Consider the following 24,913-nt stretch of genomic DNA (forward strand, 5'->3'; position numbering starts at 1 on the left):
AGGACCCGAGCTTGAGGATGACACCGCAAGGAGTGAGAGGGGGATTTATATATATATATTTTTTACTTATTTTTTTTATTTTTATTTTTTTTGTGTGTGCAATTGGAGCTGAAATGAAGTTGGCCCTTTTTCTAAGCAAAAGCGTTGCATAGCTCCAGACCCTTTTGCTTTTCATTTTCTTATGTGATTGTAAACTTAATACCTTTGTGTTTGGACAAAAAGAGCTATTTGAATACCTAATCTTAAACTGGCATAGGCGTTTTTTTAAATATTTTCTGACATTTTATAACCAAACAATTAATCTCAACTCTAAACTGTTGAAATAGCGGGGCACTCCGTATGCTTTAATCCAGCTCTCCGGTAGTCAGTACCTCAGATCCAAGTGGGATGAGTAATGATGGAGAAATCCACCCTGACGCCTGCCGGCGACAGCTGGCTTTCTGCTGCACTCTACCTGTTGAGCCTCTGGGGGAGTCATAGAAGATCACTGGGGATATTTATACCTCCAGACTGTAAATGTCCTGCCTTTGCTTGACAATTACAGAGGTCAGAGTGTGGCTGTAGTTTCAGCACGATCCTGAGCCATTGATGCAGACTGTATGTAGCAGCCAGGGCTGTTCTTCAGCATCAGGGTAGGATTTCAACTCCAGTGCTAAAACCAAAGAGTGGCCAGGGATGCACCTGTTACTGTTCCTTATGTTGGCCTTTTTACGTTGGGTGATTTATGACAGTTGTCACAAATTCAAATTCTATAATTGTTTTTTACTATCTTTATTTATTTATTTTCCTATGGATAGGAAGGAATGGATTTAGGCTGCAGATGCACCAATTGTGCAGATACAAAATGCATGGCACAAGGTAGGAGATGATTTAAATGATTGCATTCATGACAGGATATTTGTGTAAATTCATTTCTGGACAGAGTCATTACCAATGAGAGGCCAAATGTACCCTGCAGACCCCACTACACATCATAACAAAGTTCCACATTTTTCTTAATTTGCTGAGATTTAAGGAGTCACTAGACTCCTTACAAAACTGAAACATGTGAATAGTAGTTCAAAAAGTTGCTGCATCAGACACAGAACATAACATTACTGCTCTATGGACTCAAGAAACTGATCAAGGATATACTGTATAATTAGTACATTTGCAGGCGCCATTATCCAAGCCTACATGGCATTAAGTGTTATTCAAGTGTACACCTGTAAGTTCAGTCTGTTTTTAAAGCACAAGAGCATAAACAAAGTGTGCTGCTACAGTTTTGAGTAGCTGGTACTTTAAGTTTGAGACTTTATATTAATACTTCAATACATTGTAACAGTAATTACTGTACTTTATACTTCGCTACATTTTTCTGATGATGGAAGTAGGCTTTTACAGATTCAGATTAATTTTACAGATTCAGATTTTACTCTCAATATAAGACACAGTGATCCACAAAATATCGCTGTTGTTAAAATGTCAATTATTCAGAGACCATGAAAGCTTGAGCCAGTGTACCTGACATGAATTTTCTCTACCTGTTGACGAGCAATCTTCCAAATAATTTGAATGCATAGAACTGTTTCATTACTGATGGATCCATGTTCCAGGCACACGTTAATGCAACAATAATTTAACACTTCTGCACAATGACTATGATGTAAATGTACATTTTAATGGAAGTGCATGTGATGTTCAAAGTTTTCTAAAAAAAAAAAATTATTTGTAGTATTCTTACATTGCTTTACTTAGTTAAGTAGTACTCCTTCCGCCACTGACTGTGAGACACAACAGTTGTCCGACCCGACCGTCACCCAGCCTGTTTCTTTAAATTTGGTGCTTTGAAGAGGCGCTTTCAAGAACTCTCAAGCCTGTTTTGATGGTCTCAGCTGGAGCTGAGATGCCTCACGGCCCTGAAGGCCCATGATGCTCTTGGCAGGCTGGCTGACCCTGGGTCATTTACTTTAAGGGCTTTTTTTTGGGTGCACCGTAGTACAGAGTGGGGGTCAAGGGGCACACTATCAGCAGAAATGGAAAACGACCATCAATGAAAAACCGTTAGGAGGCCGGGGCTGTTACAAGGCTTATCACCAGGCAGACAGGAATTAAAGGTGAAGAGATTGCTTTCCATTGTGGTCACTTTGCTATTGTTGTTGCCATAACCCGTTACATAAGGGTATTGAGTATAGTATGCGGCTGTGTTTTATGTGTCACTGTTGAAGCAATGCTGTAGTTTGTGTATGTTTACTTTGCTTGGCAGCCCTTAGTAATCCCCCTCTATAAAATAGCAAGGGGGTTCCTATCTCTCTTCTCCATCATAATCCTCTCATGTAACTGATAGGAAGAACCTCATGTGTTTCATAACACTTAAAGTAGCCATGAATCATGAAGACCCCGGGGACTGTGTGAGTCCTCAAATGTATGAGTAAAGAACAGCTGAATAAAAGGAGGGAGGGTTAGCATCGTTAAGATCGCCCTAAAATGGCAAATGTGCCACAAGAACAAAGTGATGAGAGGAAACATCAGTGTTAAAGCCTTCCCACAGGCATTAAATATCCCGAAAATCTATTTATGCTGCTTGTCTATGGGGGTTAAAGGAATAAGAAAAACTGTACACATGATAAGTGTTGATTGTGACAATAATGCTAATTGGAGGGGACACCATCAGGATATTTTTAGTATTGTACTATTAATTTCTCATGTTCAGGACTGAGGCCAAATGCTGTATCAAAGTCTGTACATAGCTGTGGGTTTATTGTAACAGGCTAATTGTACAAGGTACAAGCTGGGGACAATGGACAGCTTTAAAAAGAGAGACGCTATGAAAGACGAAAGCAACAGGTGACAATGCAACACTCATCTGTGTCACTCCACTTTATGTCTTGTAAAAGACACAAAATAGTACAGGGATCGTAAAGAGTGTAATGAGAAACTACTGCAATAAAAAATATACTGGTACTAATCAGGCCCACAAGAAAAATGTGTGCTCCGGAAAAAAACATATTCTGCGCATATTAAGATTTGGGTAAGGATGAAGTTTGTTTTTGGCCCAGCTTAGCTCAAAGACTGGAAGCAGGAATAAACGGTTAGCCTTGCATTATGAAATATGCCTTTGAACAACTCTTATGCTTGTGTATTTAACACGTAGAAAATGTGATTTAATGAGCAGTTAGCTTACACAATTGCGCTATTTATTGATTAACCGAGAAGTGACTGGTTTACACTCTTTTGTAACTCTTGTTTGTGTTTGTAACTATCTTTATAGCTGACAAGGTAAAACATGCAAATAAGAGAGTATGGTTTGATTTTTGACAAAGATTAGCAATGACTGGCTTTTGACCTTTGAGATAAACTAGGGTGAACACATCAGTGTCTTTACCCTAAAAGTAATTGGGACCCTACCCAGATGTTGAGGTAGCAATTTTGTTGTTATTTGAAAACCTAGAGCAACAGTAAAAATTGTAATGTCTCTTTATGTAGTATATTATTTTATCACATGCGGTTTTTGAAGGGTGAGCTAGTTCTGCCCGGTAATAATTTCACACAGCACAGAAAAGAAAAACAATCTAAATTTTTGCTTTGTGTCTCCGCTGATAGGCGAGCAGACATCGCAGTTGCTCTCAGCTAAGATAACAATAAGTGGCGAGGGGAGACACAGAGTCTGCGGCATGCGTGTTTGCTTGTGTGTGCATGCATTATGTATATAGTACATACTTATTTAAAAGTGTGTAGCTAATCCAAGGCCTAACTCTGCTAGGGTTTGTTTGTTACATGTGAGCATGGTACAGAAACAGCAACAGGGCAGATTAGAGGACTTTTTTTAAGTATCAGGCCAGGACAGACCGTCTGTGTAGGAGGGATGGCCTCAATTGGACAGTCTTCACTCCAGGGTGCTATCTCTCTCGCAGGGGCCTCTGTTTTCCTGGTTTAGCAGTCGCATGGAAACAGCCATCAAAGCCTTTAAACCATAGGAATGTGGGGGAGGTGTCTCTGAGTGTGTGTGTGTGTGTGTGTGTGTGTGTGTGTGTGTTTAGAAGAGAATATAACAGTACAAAAAATTACTGCCCAACCAAATTTGTTTTTGGTCTCAACTCAAGCCAAGATCAGGGTTAAAATATCAAAAACAAAAGTCAGAAAATACAGTACACATGAGGTCAAAAGACTTTTAAAGAGGCCTCAAGTGTGTTTCTCCAAATTCCCTGCTAAAGTACACACTGTTCAACTGCAACCTTGTTCACCAGAAAAAAAGATAAATACTGACCATATTTCCCAGTCTACCCTCCTTCATTAGAGAGGATACCCAAGTGACCGCAGCCACTTTTCAAGTTAATAGGCATCATATTAAATATGTTGACTGCCCGACACACTAATATCAAGTGATCAACAGGTTTATTTTTCTCCGTCTAAACTTGACATTCCCTCCTTTCCAGCCTGCCAGCTCCCTGCAGCTTTCATCGTGGCCAAAGCCAAGTCCTGATCAACATTTCATCGCCATTACTCTCAGGAGTGTCCAATGCAAATAGTTGGACTAAGGATGTTCTCTTAGGACAGAGCCAAATTGTTAACGAACCCGGGCGACCCTGAAATTCTGCTGTAACTGCCATATACACATAGACACATAAATAAACACATGCACAGGGAACACATGGGTACAGTAACTCCCTACAGGCTTCTCTGATACATATACAGATACGTACGTACACAGACAGGCGATACTGTATGCATAGATATACACACTTATTTGTGCCCTAACAGACATATTCAGTGGCCACAGCCGATCCAGTTCGTCACACTGACAACAACTTAGCAACCTCTGCAGAAGAGTGTAACTGTAGAACTCCCATGTACTTTTCCATTTCCCCAACAACAAACAGCTCTCTTATTTTAGTAATTTTTAGTAATTAGTATTAGTATTTTAGTAACCAAAAATAAATTTAATAAAATTATTCTCTCACTTATTTTTCTTTCGGAAAAATAGATCAGTGTTTTTGGCCAGTTTGTTGAGCTATTGCACATAAATCTACAAAATGACACAACCCTGACAGTATGATGTAGGAGGTCTTTTTTTTAATGACTTTTACAATTATGTCTTGAGAAGAATTTTTTTTTTGTAATATATTATTTCAAACTAAGCCTACTGATTTATTTTTCCTAAGGAGAAAAATAAATCAGTGTTCAGAGTAACTTGACAAGCGGCACCTTGCACTCGGTGTAACTGATACCACAGGAAAAGAGGTGTTAGAATTCAAAACATGGTCATTATGCAAGTTTAAGATTGCTTTACATTTCTGAAGAATAACACAAGTAATGAGTGTAGGCAAGTCAAAATGTCTCTTCAACTATTCCAACTAGGGATAGTGAAAATATGCCAGAGTTGCAACAATATTTCATATGTGCATGAGACTTCTGTGCTTAACTCTCTGCATGGTAAAATTAAAACCCCAGAAGACTCACCCCTGGTAGTTGGGCACATTTGCAATGACCAAAACCTTCTTCTCCTTTCCTCCCATGTCTCTCATGGGTGTGATGGAGTCCGTCTCTCCAGGTTTCCTCTCTTCCTCCAATCGTTTATCTTTTTAGCTCCTGCTGCTGGATGCTCTCTTCCTCCCACACAGACCAGGCGGCTATGACAAATTGATCCAGTGTGACTGACAGACAGACAGATCAGGAGAGACAGCTCAATGGGAAGCTGTGGCTGCTTGTGGCTCTCTGCAGTGGGAGCCACAGACGCCCAGGGATAAGCACCCGGGGTTGGGGGTGGAGGTGGTGGGGGTGGGGGTGGTGTGAGAGGTGGAGTGGGGGGGGGGATTTGCTCTGGGACTCAGGGACCACAAGCAGGAACAGAGCAGAAGTGTTCCAGGGAATGTGGCTGGTTAAAATGGAATGAGTGGCATGCCAGAGTGCCATGTGTCTCTGCAAGAGGAGGGATGATAGACAGAGAGGGAGAGAGATACAGCGTGGGGGAGGCAGCGGGCTGAAATGAAGGAGCAAAGGCGCATTTTCAACAACTCTCACTTGACAGACTCCAGCTTTGCATCAAGTCTTGCCCCCTACTCTGCCTCGGATTGGCTAACCCCACTCTAACCCTAACCTTAGCCAACCTAACCAATGGAGGCAATGAGTACTAGCTAATCAAATGCAGTGTGGTTGAAAATCTGCTGGGGAAAAATCATTTAGCAAAGGTACAGATTGGGGCAAGCAAACAGTTGCTTATTTATACATCTGCAGAGCAACATAAGCTGCATTCATTTATGTCCAATATTCACTCTCATTTTAACTCTGTTTTGGTCACCAACTCCTGGGGGAAATATCTGTCTCTTTAGCTGCTAAATGCTCCACTGTGTTCACCAGCGTGTCACTAATTTTGTCTTCCTGCTGTTTGGTGCTCGGCAGTTGGTGTGCTGTCAGTTTTTTGAACTATTATATAAAACACTGCCTGCTGTGGTTACTATTAACTACACTGTTGAGAGTTAGAGTGAACCAAAACAGTGAAGTTGAAGGCCAGAAAACAGATAAATGAGCTGAAAGACGCTAAAAAACTCTGTAAAGCTGAAGGGAATTGCAGAGTGAGGTGATAATTATCTGTGGGTTCATCACTATGAGAAACAGCTTTCACGTTTCATCATGTGAACAACTGATTTGAACAACTGATTATAGCAGCTAATCTGTTTGTTTAAACAGGATTATTATTATTGTCATATTTGGGATCAACACATGAAACTAATGCACAACATTTTCATAACAAATATTCTTAGAAAGAAGAGGAAACGTCCATTGCGCAGGTATACAAATAAAAGAGAACAGCATATCCATGTCATGTTAGTTGAACCAAAGGATCATTGCACAGCACAGACATGCGCACACACAAATAGACTCGGCCATACTAGACAGTTTAACAACTTAGTTTCTGCCAAACTTTCAAACTCACTTTGGGTTATTATTATTATTGTCATTAAATAACTTAACTAAATCTCTGAAACATGATTAGAATAATTATTTTCAGTTTATGGATTAGTGGCTAGAGTCAACATTCGCCAAAAACAACAATTTTACAGTGAGAAGCACGTTTCTCGAGCACCAGCCTTTCCCAGGATTGTCTCATTATCATCTGTTGTATTCATCATCAGCATATGTTGTTGTCCTGACCTTCCCATTAGTGAGCTCAGTCTTTAGTCATCAGTGCTGACACTGAATTCTCCCTCACTCCTCTGTCGCCCTCCTGTCCCTCTACCTTCTCTCTACGTGCTAATTGGTTACACCGGTGCATGTTGCTGTAGGGTTTAACAGTGCTTTATGTCAGCCAGAGTGTTGCCCTGGGCCAAATGTTTGTATTCCGCTTGTGTTAAATTTAGCTCACACTCAATTAGATTATCACGGGACAATAGTAGTGTATGGCACAGGAAATGTGACAACCCATTGTAACACACTCTGTATGCCCTGCGTACAGTAGGTCACAGGGAATGTGTTTATTTCAAAGCATTTTACACCAATTAAAGCTTTTTTGTGGGTAAAAAATGCCAACAAGGTGAGTTGCAGCTATAACAACACTCAAATGTTTCCACAAACAGCACTATAACTCATTTTGAGATGTGTATTTATAAAGAAAAGTGTATTTTTCTTTACATCCAATACAATTTAGTTCTCTTTTTGCAATAAAGATTTAAGGAAGAAAAAAAGATTCTGATTACTCCGGCAGCACATGACTGCACCATCAGTCACCTCTCCCCCCTGCCTTTCCCTTTGCGCAGGAGAAGCTAAGGTGGCCAATATGGTCTGTTGGCTCTTGTGCGCCATTTGTCCAAATTTCACTTCTCTTCTTTCTTCAAAACAAACAACAACTACTTTTACTACTACGTTACTTGTTGTTCTTCTTATTTGTTGGCTCTTAGACACAAAAACTAATTATTTCTAATAGATTGCAATGTCTGGCTGTGCAGGAAAAGAGTGTTGTCAAAAACCTGAGTGTCCTTATTGACTCTGAGTTGGATTTTAAATCACATTTTACAAACAGTGTTACAAAGGTCGCATTTTTTCATTTAAGAAACATTGCCAAGAGTTAGACTCTACTTCGCCTTGGAAGATGCCAAAAAGTTATAACATGCTTTTTAGGTTTTTTAACGACTGGACTATTGTAATGCACTATTTACTGGTGCACCCATAGGCTACAACTAACTCAAAATGCGGCAGCAAGAGTTTATACGTCAATGGCTTGGAACAAACTCCCATTACAAGTAAGAGAAGCTACTTCTTTTGAAAGTTTTAAAAAACAGCTCAAGACCTACTTTCATGCTTTTGCTTTTAACTGATTACACACATTTTTCTTTATGTATTTATTTCATATTATAGCCCTGCCTGCTACCTTTTTCCAGTTTTAATACCTGTGTTTTGAGCTTGTGGCTTATATGCTGCTGTATTGTATGTTTATTTATTTACTTATATTTTACTTGTTTAAGTGCTTGTGATGTAAAGCACTATACAAATAAAGATAATTATTATGTAAGAGGAGTGTATGCCGATAGAAATGGCTCATTCTAAGGTAATGAAAATAAAACAGTTCATTGTCTCTGCCGTCTTTATACACCACTGAAAACATAGTTATGTGTATTACATTGCATTTCTGTCAATAGATCCTCCTAAATATTACACACTGAACCGTTAAGTTGAAAACTAGGTGTATTCAAGATAAAGCATTTAGGAAATGTAAAAACTGTCCATGATAAGAAAGATCTCATGAAATAAACCAATTTTGCAATCATTCATTGTTCAACAGAGCCATGTGACACAGTTTCCCAGTAATGAAGCAGACACGATGAGGTCAATTTTAACAGCTGCGTTTACTGTGAGGTATTTTCAGCCTAATATGCTGCGTAAACTGTCTGGTATGGTTGCGGCAGAGTTTTAAAGATGTATCATATCACGATTTTGCGAGGGCCACTGACATTGTGTAAATCTTTCAGGCACTGACTGCACGCGAGATGCAAAACAAAAGACGCACACTTTGGAGGCCGGCGGTTGACACACTGTACACTTGACACACATTTTCCAGGGGCCGCACTTAATCTTACGTGGGATCTCAATCAGGAAGGCAGATTCCTTTGTGATCCCTGAGAAGGTCACAGCTGTGTGGGCACACAATGATGCTGGCATGCCAGCTGACCACGGCAGTCGGCTGTAGAGGCTACTTCCCTCAGCTGACAGGATTGAGGGCACCCGTATTTGCCTTGACCTGAAGTGCATTCATGGTCAGTACAGTACACTGTAAAACTGCTTAGCTTAAGTCAAGTGATGATGAAGTGGTAAATATATAGACTAGTAAACCAGGAACTCCAGTTGGTGATCAATGCCTTTTACAGAGTTTCTAAACCTCTGGGTCAAGACTCTACGTGGGATTGGGATATACAGTATATCAAAGCAAAGTGATATATTAATGTTTATACATGTTTTGCTCTGAACCATAGCAAAATACTTTCAATAATTTCATAAAAATGTTGGGAAAGGAACTTGACCATGGGTTAAACTGATCACAGACAAAGTTTTTACAAACGAAGTGGCTGATTATTATATGTAAATGATCTTTACCCCCACTTCATTTTTTACTTTCTTATAATGGGACACTTAGGTGTGCATTACTGCTTGCTACAATATAGTCAAATTCACAAGACATCGTACTAATAACTTTCTACTTGCTGAGGTCTGCTATAACTTATCGCATACTTTCATTATACACTGTGTCTCCAGCCAAACAGAACGAACAAAGCAGCAAACCTGTGCGAAAAGCAAAGCCAATGCGGGAGTGCCATACAACTGCATTCTTTCTAATGGCCAACAGGGGGCGAAATAGAAGTCTATGCCAAAATGACCCTACTTCTCACTTGATTTATTACTCAGTAAACACTTTCCTAATGAGTTTATGGTCCCAATGGCTAGTTTCAAGTTTTCTACAATACAGAAGAATATTTTTTTTTTGTAAATTATGGTCCTAGTTAGAGGAAAATAGAGGATAAAGCAGGGTATACTTCAGGGTGTGGCTACCCTGTGAGTGACACGTTGGTACCACTGTGACCTGTTAATCAGGGTAGAGGCAAATCGTATCCACTTCACTGAGTACATTTAACTAGCCATTTAACTTGTTTTTGGGTGCTGTCAGTTTTTTTGTCTAAGAACTTTGACCCTTCCCAATCCCAATTAATATCCCAGTTAACGTAAATTCCAGGAGCACCTTTGCTAACCAAGCTAGCTAGCTCCACCCTCCTGTCTAAATATATGGTCTCTTCTGGTTCCAGAAAAAACAATATATGGCCAAAATGCCAAACTCGAGGCTCCAAAACGGTACAAACCAATAGGTGACATTACTGTTGCTACATCCACTTCTTTTGTACAGTCTATTGGCTAAACTTTGCAAACCACTGTCTCAGCAATTTATAGACACATACTGCACACATGTTATTTGACCAATCTATACTTTGCTGAATGATTGCTGTATGATATTACATACAGTAACCATAGCATGTTGGCACTGATTGCAGATGGCACAAGTTACCATCTGAGGTTCTGTAGCAGCAATATCAGATGTAATTCTGCAAATAAGAGCATTACAAACAAGCTCTTTGACGGACATGTAAGCGCTAAGCTAAATAGCCATAGAAATCTGAGCAAACACAGAAATGGCTGGCACACAGTGTTCGCCGTCTGTTGGTTCAAACTGGGCAGCTGAATCGCTACAGAATCAGTATCAAGTACATAACACTTTATTCAATTGCGTCTAAGGGGATATTAACTCAAAAAAGTCATGCATGCAATATGAGGTCAGTTTGAAGCTTAGTATCTGGTGATATGCCATGAACTAATTACCCTGATATTGTGTGTTATAGATATAGACACACTCGTATATATATATATATATATATATATATATATATATATATATATATATTTATCAGGTTGACACAACACAACTTCAAATGCATTTATTTTGTGACCAAAAATAATTTAAAGAAACATTTTGGAAAAGGCCGTACTTGATTTCTTTCCTATAGAGTCAGGTGATAAGATCAACTCCTTCTGTCTGTGTGTGAAGTACACAGATGGAGTCTGGACATGGTAAGCCTAGCTTAGCATAACAACTTCTTAAGCTCGCTAATTTACACAAATTCAGTTTGTTTAATTGTTACAGAACTTTAAACAACAGTCTTTATTCTAAGCCAGGTCAAACATGTCTTGACTCCAGCGCTGTACCTAAACCTTCAATAATGTTTGTTGGCCACTTGAAGTGCAGAAACATCACCAATCACCTTTTAAGTTTATATGGTGAACTACTTTTTGGCTAATCTACACATCAAGCAGTTACACACATTATCATTCATTTGGAGTACTGTCCACCTGATGAATATAACTCAGTAGGCTACTTCTTCTTAGCTAAGCTCTGTTTTGGGTCTCTTCCAGCTCCTGAGGGAACTATGTGGCTCTTTAGCTGCCAAACGCTCCACTATGTTCACCAGCTAATCGCTTACTGTGTCTGTCTGCTGTTTTGTGCTGAGCAGGTTGTGTACAGTGTCTTTTAAAAGCTTTTTATCTTAAAACAGTGGTCTGCTGCTGCCGAAAAAGATGCTATTAGAGCAGAGAGAGTGAACCATAACCGTAAAACCAATCCAACAATGAACTGAAACTTCCTACAAAGCTCTGTACAGCCAAGGGGAGTGGAACTCCTTTTATTTAGCTTTAAAAGGCAAAGTAAGGCCACCGTAAGTGACCTGTCAAACTGTAACCTCTGGCTTCATCCAAGAACTTCCGGGGACAGCTCAGGCTTTGGATCAAGTTATATTTGATGTCCCAGAAATTCATGTTCAGTACAGGTAAGCTGTTAGCCCTCGGCTTTACACCGACGTCCACCATTGTTGTGGAACAAACAACTCATCACATCTGTTTACTCTCTCTCTTAGATTTTTTTCCACAACATCACTTAATCAGACTCCTGTTTTTCCAGCTGAGGCCTCCTGTGTCGCGGCTGCCGCAGCTCGGCATGCAGGCTTTAAGGGATACAGGCCTTTATTTGTTTTGTAATTGTATGCTGTGGTCTCTGAGAGTTTATAACTGTTTGACTGTGAGTCTGGGGCATTAGAGTGTCCTTCATGTGCTTGCTGAAGGACAAAGGTAAAGTAAGTTAAACAGTGTGAAATACACACCCCTCACACAAACACACACTCATCCCTGCCTCCACCCACTGCTGCTGGTGGCAAGCCGGTATGCTTTTATCTGACACTCGTAAGTAAATCAGAATAACAATGCTGAGATTTATGAAAGGTCAGATACTCTGCCAACATCTCCTTCCTCTCAAGTGTAACATGTTGAACATATTGAATAGAGAAGTGTGCCACCATCGGATTCTAGGTCAGTTCAGGAGTACTACATAGCTTGTAAAAACAGCTTACTCATGAAACTCACTACAGAGCTCTGTTAAGCTGCGGGGAGCTGCAGATTCAGGTAATAATTCTCTGTAGGTTCATCAGTATGAGCTACCTCTTTCTCAGTGTCACATCATTTTCACATTATGATTTGATGCATTGCTAATCTAAAAATACTGATTATAGCCACTTTAAGCGGAATGGAATGAAAAAAAACTATACTATTTCTTATTTATAACAACAAAATTTGGGCGATCATCACAAGCTGCTGCATGAACTTTAATGAAGTGCAGAACTAAACCTATGTGAATATACCTCAAAGTTTATATGGGAAGACATGGGTTAAGTTAAAAATAAAAAAATGTGTCAAAACAATGATTACAGCCCCAGAATTGGTTACATTTTTACAAATTGAACATAAATTCTACCAACTCTACCAACGCTATGCTATGTAATACAACACAATATGTAATATAAAGGGTATTCCTTTTGAAGCAATGCTGCAGCCATAAAAAACATGGCTTTATGGAATAATTCACTCAGATTTTTATCTTCATATCTTTTGGGTAAAGTCTTGGAACAAGCAAATACAGAATAAACTGTATACTGTATGTGGCTGTATGAAACATCATGGATTTTTTATTTTTACTTGAAAGATACTTAAGAGCAGATGTTAATATTTTAAGTGAACACGTAATTAAATGTATCGTGTGAAGAGATTTTGTAAAACTTATTTCATCAATCCTATCTTGAAAAATCATTCAGTAAATATTAATATATCAGTAAAATCACCCTTGACCCCGTCAGCATGCCAGGTGATCCATATGAGGTCCTAATCCCACGGTGGAGAAACAAAAATAGTTTTTATTATGTGCGCAATAGGTAACAATATACTGTACCTCAATAGTCCGAGTAGCTTTCCTGCTACTGCTGCAGTAGCTGCACATGCACTTTTTCACGTGCGGTCTGACATCGCATGCTTCAAGGCTAACCCCGTTTCTATGTTCAGTTTCCCCTCGTGGCCGAGATCAGGGGTGTGGTGATGGACTATGTTGACAGAATAAAAAGATGCTGCTGCTAATGGAAATGCCAATGTCAACTGCAAGAACAGAACCGCTCAGAGAGGGAGGGACTGAGGCTTACTCAGAAGGGTAAAAGGGGAAGGACAAGCTTAGGAGGCCCAAAAGAATCTGTAAAATTGTTTATTCTCATGCAGTAGAAATGTCTTTGCTGCAGCCATTCTCAACGTCATGCTAGTAAATTACAACAAATGGTAATTATTTACCATAGTGAAAAATAAGATACCATTTTGAATGTCATGAAAACATGCAGAGCCTGATGGAAAAAAATAAAAATCTCAATGACAAACAAAAAATGAACAAAAGAACAACAAATAAAAATGTATTTAATGGGAAGTAATATTCAAAACATTGAATGATGATAACTAGGTTCACTGGATTGCAACTGCAATGAATTATTGTGCCTTTTAAGAAGACAATTTTATGTATAATTATTATTTTTTTATATTTTAATTCATTTAGCTGACGCTTTTATCCAAAGTGACGTACAATTGCTATATATGTCAGAGGTCGCACGCCTCTGAAGCAACTAGGGTTTAAGTGTCTTGCTCAGGGACACATTGGTGTCTCACAGTGGATTCAAACCCGGGTCTCTCACACCAAAGGCATGTGTGTAATCCACTTCGTCATCACCACCCCGTTAATGTCATATTCAAGTCAAATAAAAAAGATATCAAACTGAATGATTAATGACTGCAATATTTATAATGACCAACCCATATGCTTCTCTTCAATTGTAATTTTTATGTGTTTACTCAAGCTCTAAACATGGAAGACCCTGAGGACCCACACCTTCATACAGACATAATAACGCCCATGTAGGGCTCGTTTTGGGGAAAAAAATATTCTGATGCAGGTGCATGTGCAGACTGAAGAGTAGACAACCGCAGACACAAGACATCTTGTCCAAGACAACGCAGCTCACTGGCTCCCTCTAGTGGAAAACCGATGTTAAACCTCTGTTTTTTGTGATTATTTACCTATTTTGTTATTGTTCATTTTCCACTTTCTGTCAGAAGGAAAGTTTGCTTAGGGCCCAGGTTGGCACATAAATGCACTTAAATCATCAAGTATCTAATGTTGGCATAAAGTCCTTGGTGAGGTTTTTCAGCTATTTCAGGGTACTCATTTGACTAGATATTTCCTGATCTAAATAAAAACACTTATTTAATTTTAGAGCATAATTAATTTAGGGAAAGTTATTTATTTAACACTGACGAATGGGGCAGTATGATGTGTTTTGTTAAATGAAAAAAACAGAAAAAACATGTTTATATTTCCTAAACTACGGTATGGGGAAGAGTTGTTTTAGCATAGGTAACAAAAGTAGTATATTATTCAAACTCAACATACCTCTGTTTGAGAAAACCCAGCTGCAGAAAAAACAGAGGAAAATCAACAAGAAGTGGCAGGGAAAGAGTCAAAACTCCCCAACAAGAGGGAAAAGTTGACTGGATGAAACCAAGCTCCTGGTGCCACATGAACTCACCATGACTCAGTTTGTCACCATTATCAGAAACCAGATGGCTCTGCTGCAAACTCTGGCCTACTACTTGCTGCAGCCAGCACCTCTCTCACAATGGCTCAGGTGTACAAAGACCACTATGAGTAGAACTTCCTCTACTTGCAGTGACAAAAGGCTTCCCGCTCTGGATTTTATTCAGTATTAAAGGCTGCTGGGCCCTACATCTGCTGTAAATATTCTAATGTTGTTTGTAAATGTTGATTGAGAAGGATTGTAATTAAAGTATATGCACTGAGACATTATAAATATTCAGTTGTATAGGATGAAATAGGGAAGGAGGGCTCCTATAGTGTCACAATCTATAGGAATGTGGTTATGTAAGAGTGAGGTCTGGAGTCCAAGGGTTGTCATGAATCAGATATATTTATCATGTGTAAGTGTTTGCCAAGGCTATACTGAAAGCCTCTGTGACGGGTGGAGACAAGATATAATCTCTATAAAGTAAATCATCGCACAGACACACCTTTCTACACACGAAACGCTTCTAAAGAGCAACCATTGTTATATCTTGGCTGAAGCCCTATACGCCCTACTCTTTATGAGTAAAAAAAAAAGATAATCCATTGCATAAAATCTAAATTTACTCAGTGGATGTCTACCTTGAACCATAGTGAAAAGAAACACCTGATCCACTTACCAGCAGGTCTAGTGAGTATAAGGTTGTCAAAAGTAATTTGACAAAAAATGGCAGAATGACTAATTTTGTTTTCATTTTTTAAGTGATGTTCAATAAGGTACTTTTGTTCATCCCTTAAGCTTTTACACTTCCTCACATTCCACACTATTCATTTTTTCTCAATCTGGCTCCGTCCCAAACTCCATAAAAATTAATGTGGGAAAACCTGTTGCATTAATGTTGCAACGATCTCCTCCGTGCAGCAGATTCCGGTCTATTCTACATTCTCATCCTACTGGACCTCACAGCAGCTTTTGACACAGTATCACATCCTATCCTCATGGACCGCCTGGCAAATATAGGAATTGGGGGCACTGTCTATGAATGGTTTTCTTCCTACCTCTCAGAAAGGTCACAGTATGTAAAAATCCAAAACTCCAGAGTCCACTATGGAGTACCGCAGGGTTCAGTGCTAGGACCACAATTATTTATCATCTACCTCCTCCCTCTTGGCAACATCTTCCGGCGCTACAACATCCATTTTCACTGTTATGCTGACGATACACAGCTCTATCTGTCCACAAACCCCAGCTCCACACTCCCCTCCAGTATACTCACTGTCTGTCTACATGACATTCAGACATGGATGACAACAAATTACCTACAACTCAACAATAGTAAGACTGAGCTACTGCTCATTGGTTCAGAATCTACTCTGTCAAAAACCAACACCAGCTCACTCCCTATTAATGGAACTGCCATACCTGTCTCCATACAGGTTAAGAGCCTCGGTGTAATATTGGACAGTACCCTCTCTTACTCCAGCCATATCAATAACGTTTCCCGGACTGCCTTTTTCCACTTACGAAACATCTCCAGACTACGCCCTGCTCTAACTCAACACTCAACGGAAGTCCTAGTAAATGTCTTGGTCACATCACGAATTGATTACTGCAATGCGATTTTATCAGGCATTCCTAACAAACTCATTCATTGACTGCAACTCATCCAAAATGCTGCAGCAAGGATCATAACACGCTCCAAGTCCACAGAACATATCACTCCTCTGCTGATTCAACTACACTGGCTCCCTTTATCACAAAGGATTAACTTTAAAATATTATTACTAACATTTAAATCCCACCACAATCTGTCTCCTACCTATCTCACTGACCTCATTCAGACCTACACTCCATCTTCTTCCAGGTCTTCCACAGCAAGTCTTTTGACACTACCAACCGCCAACCTCAGTACAATGGGTGCTAGGGCCTTCTCCTATGCTTCACCCAAACTCTGGAACTCTCTCCCCCCACACTTCCATACAATGGACTCTATTACAAACTGCGCTCAAAACTAATCTTTTTACCACCGATTCTCATTTTGACTGTTGATGTTTTAAATAATTTTTTTCCTTTTGTTTTTTGCTATTTTTATGATGCCATGTACTTTTGCTTCTTGTTGTAAGGTGACCTTGAGTGCCATGAAATGCGCCATCAAATAAAATGTATTATTATTATTATTATTATTAGTAGTAGTAGTAGTAAATATCTCAGCAGTGGTGGAAGAAGCAGCATACTGGGATCTTCTACTAAGTAAAAGTACCAGTAAAACTACTCCAAGTAAACGTCCTTCATTTAAAATTGCACAGGAGAAGTACAAAAGTATTAGCAGCAAAATGTACATGACCCTGCCTCCATCCGTTTGCATGCATACATATAGTAAAACATAAACATTTAATAATTTCAATAAAAGTTATAGCATACAGAATTGTGCTAAATGGTGTGCAAACTTTTTCAATGCGCTTTATTTGGTTTGTTATTCACTATAATGGCATGTAGGCCTATTTGTCACCAGTCAGTGACTTATCGCGCAATCACGCGTCCCAGCCAGACTGCTGGGCAGAGTTTCTGTTCTGGATTTACCCACAAACACAGCCACGGGACGTTGCGGTGTCTCTTATATGGGGGGATTTTTTTCGGACTGCTGACTGTCTCCACGTTTGGCTTTCACTTGTTTGGACGCTGACTGTCTGCGAGCAGAACGCTCTTCGTTCTTTGCGGAAGGAATATCAGGTAATGTAGCCTGTCGATACATAGGCCTGTGATGCACGCACTTTATACACGCGCACAACACACTCGCCGTATCTGAACCGATCTGAACGTACATGCTTCTGTGAAAACTGATAGGCTCTCACAGGCTGATTAGGCTAATGGTCATGCCTGGCACAGCGGGGGCCACACCCAACCACATGCCCGATGGTGTGCCAGTCTATATCAAAACTTAAAACATGTAGGTTATTAACATTGACACCAATGGACATTATAATAAGCTATCTACTATTGAAATCAATGTGAACAGATGCACCCAGTCTCTCTCTATCACAACAGACTAGTGGTCATATTGTCATAGCTTAATACACAGCTAAGGATTATCCAAGAACATCATTAACATCAGTGGGCCTTGTGTGCAGTAGGCTATTGGAGCATAGGCCTACTTCCTTTTCTTGTCTGTTTTCTTGTCAGAAATAGGCTGGTAAAACACAGTAAAACTATCAACAGGACTGCACAACGTTGAGAATGCCATAATGTAGACATGTGATTGCTACATTGTAACAATAGCCCTATTTATATTTCTTAACAAATAAAAATAAATAAAATAATAAAATAAAATAATAAAATCCAGCGTAATCAATCAGAAAATTCCCCTTAACTTTCAGTCACATTTCTTCTTAATGTGATGTGTAACTTTAAGGTATGAAATGTAGTGGAGTAAGTTCTGTTTCAGTGGGTGTTGTCAGTTGTTTATCGGAGGATGTTTTTAGATTTGTTTCATATAAACACCATGACCTATGAGATATAATTTAGGTGCATTTCTGTTAACATTTAAATCTGTAATATGCAATTATATTTTGGCCTATATTTATAATTATAATTATTGATTTAAAATGCCCTTTGCTCATTACAGGAAAACCGAACATCATCATGGCCGCCATCAGCAAATCAAACACATGTTTTGCCTTGGAGCTATTCTGCATTCTGAGCCAAGAGAATCCCACGGGGAATATCTTTCTCTCCCCGCTGAGCATCAGCTCAGCCCTGGCTATGGTTTATCTGGGCGCTAAAGGAAACACTGCTGCTCAGATGGAACAGGTCAGCACACGGTCTCTCTATTACATGCACCTACTCCAACACCTGACACCCTGCATAACTTATAGTCCAATTATAAAAAAAAAAGGCCTGTTTCCATAAAACAGTTCTAATGTTCTATTGGGCCAGGTGTGGATCTAGGCACAGACTGAAAGGTGTGTCTTGAGACAGGCGAAGTCCAATGACACCTGTACTTTGACCTCATTGTAAATGCTTCTGAAAGAAGTAATGTTTGCTTAAAAGTAAGTAAGTAAGTAAAATTTATTTAATATAGCACCTTTCACAGAGCAGGACACAAAGTGCTTTACAATGATAAAAATAATAACTGATATAAGAGCAACAATAAAACAGTGGAGCAATCAGACAATCATACATAAGCATCAAACATCAATCAATATAATCAATGTATTTGTGTCTATTAACAGGCGCATAAATAATCAAAATTAAGACATTTTGTATTTTAAAGAGAGCATGAATATTCATAGTTAGAAGTTTACAGGGAGACAAAGGCCTGTTTAAATAAAAAAATCTTCAGCTGATTTTTGAATGCTTCGACTGAGACCTCAGAGCGTAGGTCTGACGGAAGAGTATTCCACAGTGTTGGTGCAACCACTTGGAAAGCACGGTCACCTCTAGTTTTGAGACGTGCGCGCGGTACAGCTAGTAGGCCTTGGTCTGAGGATCTTAGTGGCCTAGTGGTAATATGCAGCATGTCGGAGATGTACACGGGTGCCTGACCATGCAGTGCTCTGTATGTTAAAACAAGCACTTTGAATTGAATCCTAAATGTAACAGGGAGCCAATGTAAAGAGGACAGAATGGGTGTTATATGAGTTCTCCCCGGCTGGACTTGGTCAACAGCCTTGCAGCAGCATTTTGGACCATTTGTAAACGGTCCAGGGACGACTTGCTGAGAGACGCAAAAAGGGAGTTGCAATAATCATAGCGGGAAGAAATAAAAGCATGGATTGTCATCTCAAATTCTGTTTTTGAGACAACAGGTTTGAGTTTGGCAATGTTTCTTAAATGAAAGAAACACAACTGGGTCAGATTTGATTGTACTGCTGACGAAAGTGATCCAATATGCTGAGTGATCGAGGGAGCTATACAATCGGGTGCAACAATAAGGACTTCAGTCTTGTCTGTGTTCAGTTGTAAGAAGTTTTTAGCCATCCAGCTTTTAATGGCAGTGAGGCAGCTGCATGGTTTGGTCAGTTTGTCATACTCATCTGACCCAAAAGAGACAAACAGCTGGATATCATCAGCGTAACAGTGATAAGAAATACCCTTGAAATTACTAATAATATTGCCTAAAGGGAGCATATACATTTACATTTATTCATTTAGCGGACGCTTTTATCCAAAGCGACTTACAATTGCTATTTATGTCAGAGGTCGCACACCTCTGGAGCAACTAGGGGTTAAGTGTCTTGCTCAGGGACACAGTGGTGGGTCACAGTGGGGAATTGAACCCGGGTCTCCCACACCAAAGGCATGCAATATACAATATAAATAAAAGCAGAAGATTGTAAAAACTGGCAGTTGTAGTTTCAGTTCATGTGACCTGTTTGCTTTTGAAAGTTTTCTGTAAGTCCTCAGAGCTTTGTTTGTCTGTTTTTCTGTATTTTGATTAATGACTCTGTGTTGGAGGTGTGCCAGCCTTAACTAAATGGAAAATTTTCACCGGCAGTGCCTCAGCAAGTTGATGATGAATTAATGATTGAATGTGTAAAACAGAGCCATACTATTCAGCAACCCTCTGCCTATTTCCATGGCAAGGACCCACCCAATCTCACCTGATCTCACTCACTCCTAATCAATGGTCTTCTTTATAAGCTCCACCCATTCCCTTTGTTCTGGCTGGCAGCAACACAAACCACATGTGAGGGCCCTCTGTCTCTGTGAATCAGATATACATCTATGGTTGTGCGTGATAAATAAAACCATAACCGTCAAGCCACAGCATCTCCTGTTGCTCTTCACATGTGAACAGTGGCAATAAATGGCTTAAACGTAACCGTTTGTCCCTTCTCCATTCTTATCGACGTACCATGGTGATGTTCAAACTCCTGTGAACCAAATATAGAAAGATTTTACAGAATGAATACTCAGTACACAACAGTATACAGAAATATAGAAACACTATATGGCTGAAAGTGTGGAGACATATTAACATTACACCCATGTGATAGTTTGGACATGCCATCCACAATAATGGGCATTAATCTGCTCTGGGAGGACTTTCCACCTGATTTTGAAACCTGGCTGCAGGGAATTTATCCTGTTCAGTCACAAGAGCATTAGTGAGGTTGGCCACTGATGGGCGATACGGCCTGGTTTGCAGTAGTTAGTAGCGTTTTAGTTCATGACAAGGTGTTCTGCTCTGTGCAGTCTAGTCAAATTATTTCACACCAAACCTGGCTTTGTGCACGGGGACACAAACAGGAAAGAGCCTTCCCCAGATTGTTGATACAAAGTTGGAAAAACTGTCTAAAATATAATTGTAATCTGTAGCATTAAGATTTTCCTTAATTGGAAGTAAGTTGCCTAGCTCAAACCATAAACACAGTCCTAGACTGTATGTATGTAGTATTGGGACATGCCTTTGGCCCTATAGTTTATATTATGTAGAACAGGCACATAAATTACTAACACTAAAACAGCAGACACGCCTAAACATTACAGTCAACTGAAAGGCATACCTAATAGCAGGCAACCAAGAAAAGCAACACATAGGAATACACATCATGTACAGCATCCAGACTTGACGATATTACCACATCATATAACCTGCAGATTTAATTAACAGACTTGACAGACATTTAACAGTAAGTTGAAGGTTATATGTTGCCACTGTCCAATAACTATTTATTTTTTTTATTTCTAGTACCATAAGCTGTTATAGCAGCTCCAGAACAGTGCAATGTCCTTCCTGTGTCGTTTTCAGCTTCATTTTCACTATTTCCCAGAGTATGGTCTGTTGTTCCACACTTTCACAAAGGTTCTCGCATTCAACCCTGGTGAAGATGTCCACGCGGACTTCCAGACACTGAACGCTGACATCAACTCACCATCTGCATCATACATCCTGAAACTGGCCAACCGTCTCTATGGAGAAAAAACTGAAAACTTCCTCCCGGTGAGTTTTCAGTTCACACTTATCACAGAAGACAGAAGACTCTAGGTTGAATAAATAAATAAATATCTTACCTGCTCTCTGCAGCTGTTCCTTGAAGCCACAGAGAAGTACTACCAGGCAGACCTGAAGGCTGTTGATTTCACGGGGGCTCCAGAGGCGTGCAGAGCGGAGATCAACACCTGGGTCGAGCAGCAGACAGAAAGTGAAAATTTGCATTTGAACTGGACATAAAATCATTCCTATACAAAATTTTACAGCAATCATGCGATGCAATGCCCCTCTCCTCTGTTAACCAGTGTCCGATGGTTTCTTTGTCCCTGTATTTTCTTTCAGATAAGATTAAAGATCTTCTGAAGCCAGGAACAGTCAGTAGTATGACAAGATTGGCTCTGGTTAATGCCATCTACTTCAAGGGAAACTGGATGAGCCGCTTTGATAAGGCAAACACCAAAGAGATGCCCTTTAAAGTCAACAAGGTGAAAACTAAGTTGACGTTTGCAGATGTAGAGACATAAAGTTTGAATACCGGAAACATTTTAACATTTTAACCAGATGTGCAGCTGATCTTCAGAAACTAAATACAGACTTTCTTTTGATAACCCTGATTTTTGGTGTTTCTTGCACATCAGAATGAGTCCAAGCCAGTCCAGATGATGTACCAGATAAAGAAGCTGCCCTATGTCTATGTTCCTGAGCTCCGCCTGCAGATCCTGGAGTTGCCATATGTGAAAGATGAGCTTAGCATGTTCATTCTGCTGCCCGAGGAGTCTGCAGACGGCTCTGACCCCCTGCTGACGGTACACAACCTAAAAACAAATACCCCCTAAGAAAAGACAGTTGTACTGTTTCCTTTTGGTTCAGTTCCCCAGCACTCTTATGAACCTTGTTTCCAACAGCTGTTTTCAGCAAACAAGCTGACCCTAAACTGCAGACACACAAGTTGGTGACTGGTTGTAGAAGAAAATAGAAAAAAGCAGCTAATGAACCCGATAATTTTCTCAGGAGTGGAGACCAAACAGACTTCCATCCATCAGGTGGACTTAAACACAACAGCCAATGTGTGCTGATGTTGATCAACATTTGCTGGGTGTGTAAATGGGCAATTGTTTGCTAATACATTGGACGTAAAAATCTTAAAAAGTGTTCATATGTATTCTGTGTTTTTCATCTTGTATTGGACTTCCACTGACCCCAAATAAAGAATACAGTTTAGAGCAAACTATACTTGCAAGGGGTGTAACATAAGTTGCAATGCAACTGCACTCTTGGAAATTATGTAATCTATATAATTAATAATAACATCTGAAATGACCCACTTTTCCCATTTCCAACCATTTAAATTCTGCTTTGTCTAACAAGAACCACATACAGATATCGAACTGTCTTCTATATGAAAAGGAGTCTGGTCCTCATTTGGCAACAAGAAGAGAACTACATTCTACCTTTTTTTATTTTTATTTTTATATATTTTTAAAGGTCTCCTGCAAAATCTGCCTCAGAATCTCACTTCTCTTCTTAAATTCACAACCATTGCTCACCAAACCGGATCTCAGGATTGTTTACCTCTAGTTAATCCTCGGGTCAATACTCAACTTGGGAAGACTCCGCTACTCTGCACCATTAAGAAATGGAATCAGTTACAGAGAATTTCAAAACTTGACATATCACAAGCAGATTTTAGACTTTTAACTTTTAATCTATTTAGTGGTGCCTGCAATCGTCACTGATGCTGTATGTGCTTTGGTTTGTCTAGTTATGTATTTGTCCTTTGTGGTTTTTTACGATATCTTGATCTCAAAGAGACTGCCTGATAAATAAAAGGTTATATGCATACTGTATATTAAAAACATTAAGTCCAGCTAAACAAAGACAATGAGAGAGCAGATTATAGAATTTAATAACAAGCACCTACAAGCTGATGCTTAAAACCTCTTAATATAAAAATGAGCTACAGATGTTCATATGTATGTGTTTCATTCCAGCTGGAGAATGAGCTAACACTGGATAGGCTGGACAATTGGACCAACAGGGACAACATGGACGTCTACTCAGAAGTCCTCGTTCACCTGCCCAAGTTCAAGCTGGAGGAAGACTACGAGCTGAATGAGCCTCTGGCCAAACTAGGCATGACAGATGTGTTCTGTGAGCTGAAGGCCGATTTGTCTGGCATGAACGGTGAGAGAGGACTCTTCCTGTCTACAGTAGCCCACAAGGCCTTTGTGGAGGTGAACGAGGAGGGGACGGAGGCGGCTGCAGCCACAGCAGGCATGGTAGCATTTTGTATGTTGAGGGAGGAACACTTCACAGCGGACCACCCCTTCCTCTTCTTCATCAGGCACAATAAGACCAAGTCCATCCTCTTCCTCGGCAGGTTCTCGTCTCCTCAGTAGACTGAACCAGCGGAGGAAGATGTTGGGCCAATTTAGATTTAAAAAATGCAAAATCCTTGAATTGAAGGCTTTATTTTCTGTGATGCTTTGCTAATTAAAGGACTGTATTTCTGACCTCTCTTTGTACTGAATTCATGGATGTAACTATTCAAACAATGAATGAGTTACAGTTTTGAATTATTAGTGGGTTATAATACTGGACTGAATTCAGTGATCAGCCAATGTAAGTGATAAATAAAGCTTCTGGGTTTTAAAGTGAGTACATTGCTTTAATGGAGACAATCAGAGTTTTCATAAGGGCTGTTTCTTCAGTCGATAGTTCCAGTAAAGTGTGTTCGCAGTGAGGTCTGTGCATTATCCAGAGGAACCTGGGATATTTCTTGAAAAACAAGCTGCAGATGAGATTTTGAAATGCAATTTTGAATGCTTATGCACTCCATTTACTGCATTTGTATTGGAGTGGCAGCAAAAATAAAATAAATAAATAAAATATTTCAAAACCTCAGTGGGCAAAACAACACGTGAGTTTAAATACCAAGGTGGAAGGAGGAAAATGTTCTCTGTAGTTTGGCTAAACAGATCATAAAGTATATTTCAAGCTTTGTGTTATTTATGACTAACAGATCAACGCT

General features: G+C 39.6%; 2 protein-coding genes across 8 annotated transcripts in view; one reads left to right on the forward strand and one right to left on the reverse strand.

Moving 5' to 3' along the window:
* The window catches only part of mylk4b (myosin light chain kinase family, member 4b), a 66,049-nt gene that overhangs the window by 34,204 nt on the left and 6,932 nt on the right, over positions 1–24,913 (reverse strand). The window contains exons 2-5 of one of the 6 annotated variants that reach the window (XM_046049592.1): positions 21,963–22,070; positions 20,803–20,821; positions 20,549–20,651; positions 5,440–5,609 (exon numbers count right to left, since the gene is read on the reverse strand). In XM_046049592.1, the coding sequence (XP_045905548.1) occupies positions 5,440–5,504 (65 nt within the window). In that variant the 5' untranslated portion in view covers positions 5,505–5,609; positions 20,549–20,651; positions 20,803–20,821; positions 21,963–22,070. Of the gene's footprint in view, positions 1–5,439; positions 5,634–20,548; positions 20,652–20,802; positions 20,822–21,962; positions 22,071–24,913 lie in introns of all 6 variants that reach the window. The other 5 variants (XM_046049589.1, XM_046049590.1, XM_046049591.1 and 2 more) reach the window with 5 other exon arrangements.
* LOC123971058 (leukocyte elastase inhibitor-like) overlaps positions 18,573–24,913 on the forward strand; it is a 6,887-nt gene continuing 546 nt past the window's right edge. Inside the window, exons 1-6 of one of the 2 annotated variants that reach the window (XM_046049616.1) lie at positions 18,573–18,755; positions 21,754–21,891; positions 21,976–22,093; positions 22,225–22,367; positions 22,521–22,688; positions 23,874–23,948. In XM_046049616.1, the coding sequence (XP_045905572.1) occupies positions 18,588–18,755; positions 21,754–21,891; positions 21,976–22,093; positions 22,225–22,367; positions 22,521–22,688; positions 23,874–23,948 (810 nt within the window). In that variant the 5' untranslated portion in view covers positions 18,573–18,587. Of the gene's footprint in view, positions 18,756–21,753; positions 21,892–21,975; positions 22,094–22,224; positions 22,368–22,520; positions 22,689–23,873; positions 24,396–24,913 lie in introns of those variants that run through there. The other variant, XM_046049615.1, reaches the window with a different exon arrangement.

The sequence above is a fragment of the Micropterus dolomieu genome, linkage group LG05 (assembly GCF_021292245.1).
Source record: "Micropterus dolomieu isolate WLL.071019.BEF.003 ecotype Adirondacks linkage group LG05, ASM2129224v1, whole genome shotgun sequence".
In the NCBI taxonomy this organism is placed as follows: domain Eukaryota; kingdom Metazoa; phylum Chordata; class Actinopteri; order Centrarchiformes; family Centrarchidae; genus Micropterus; species Micropterus dolomieu.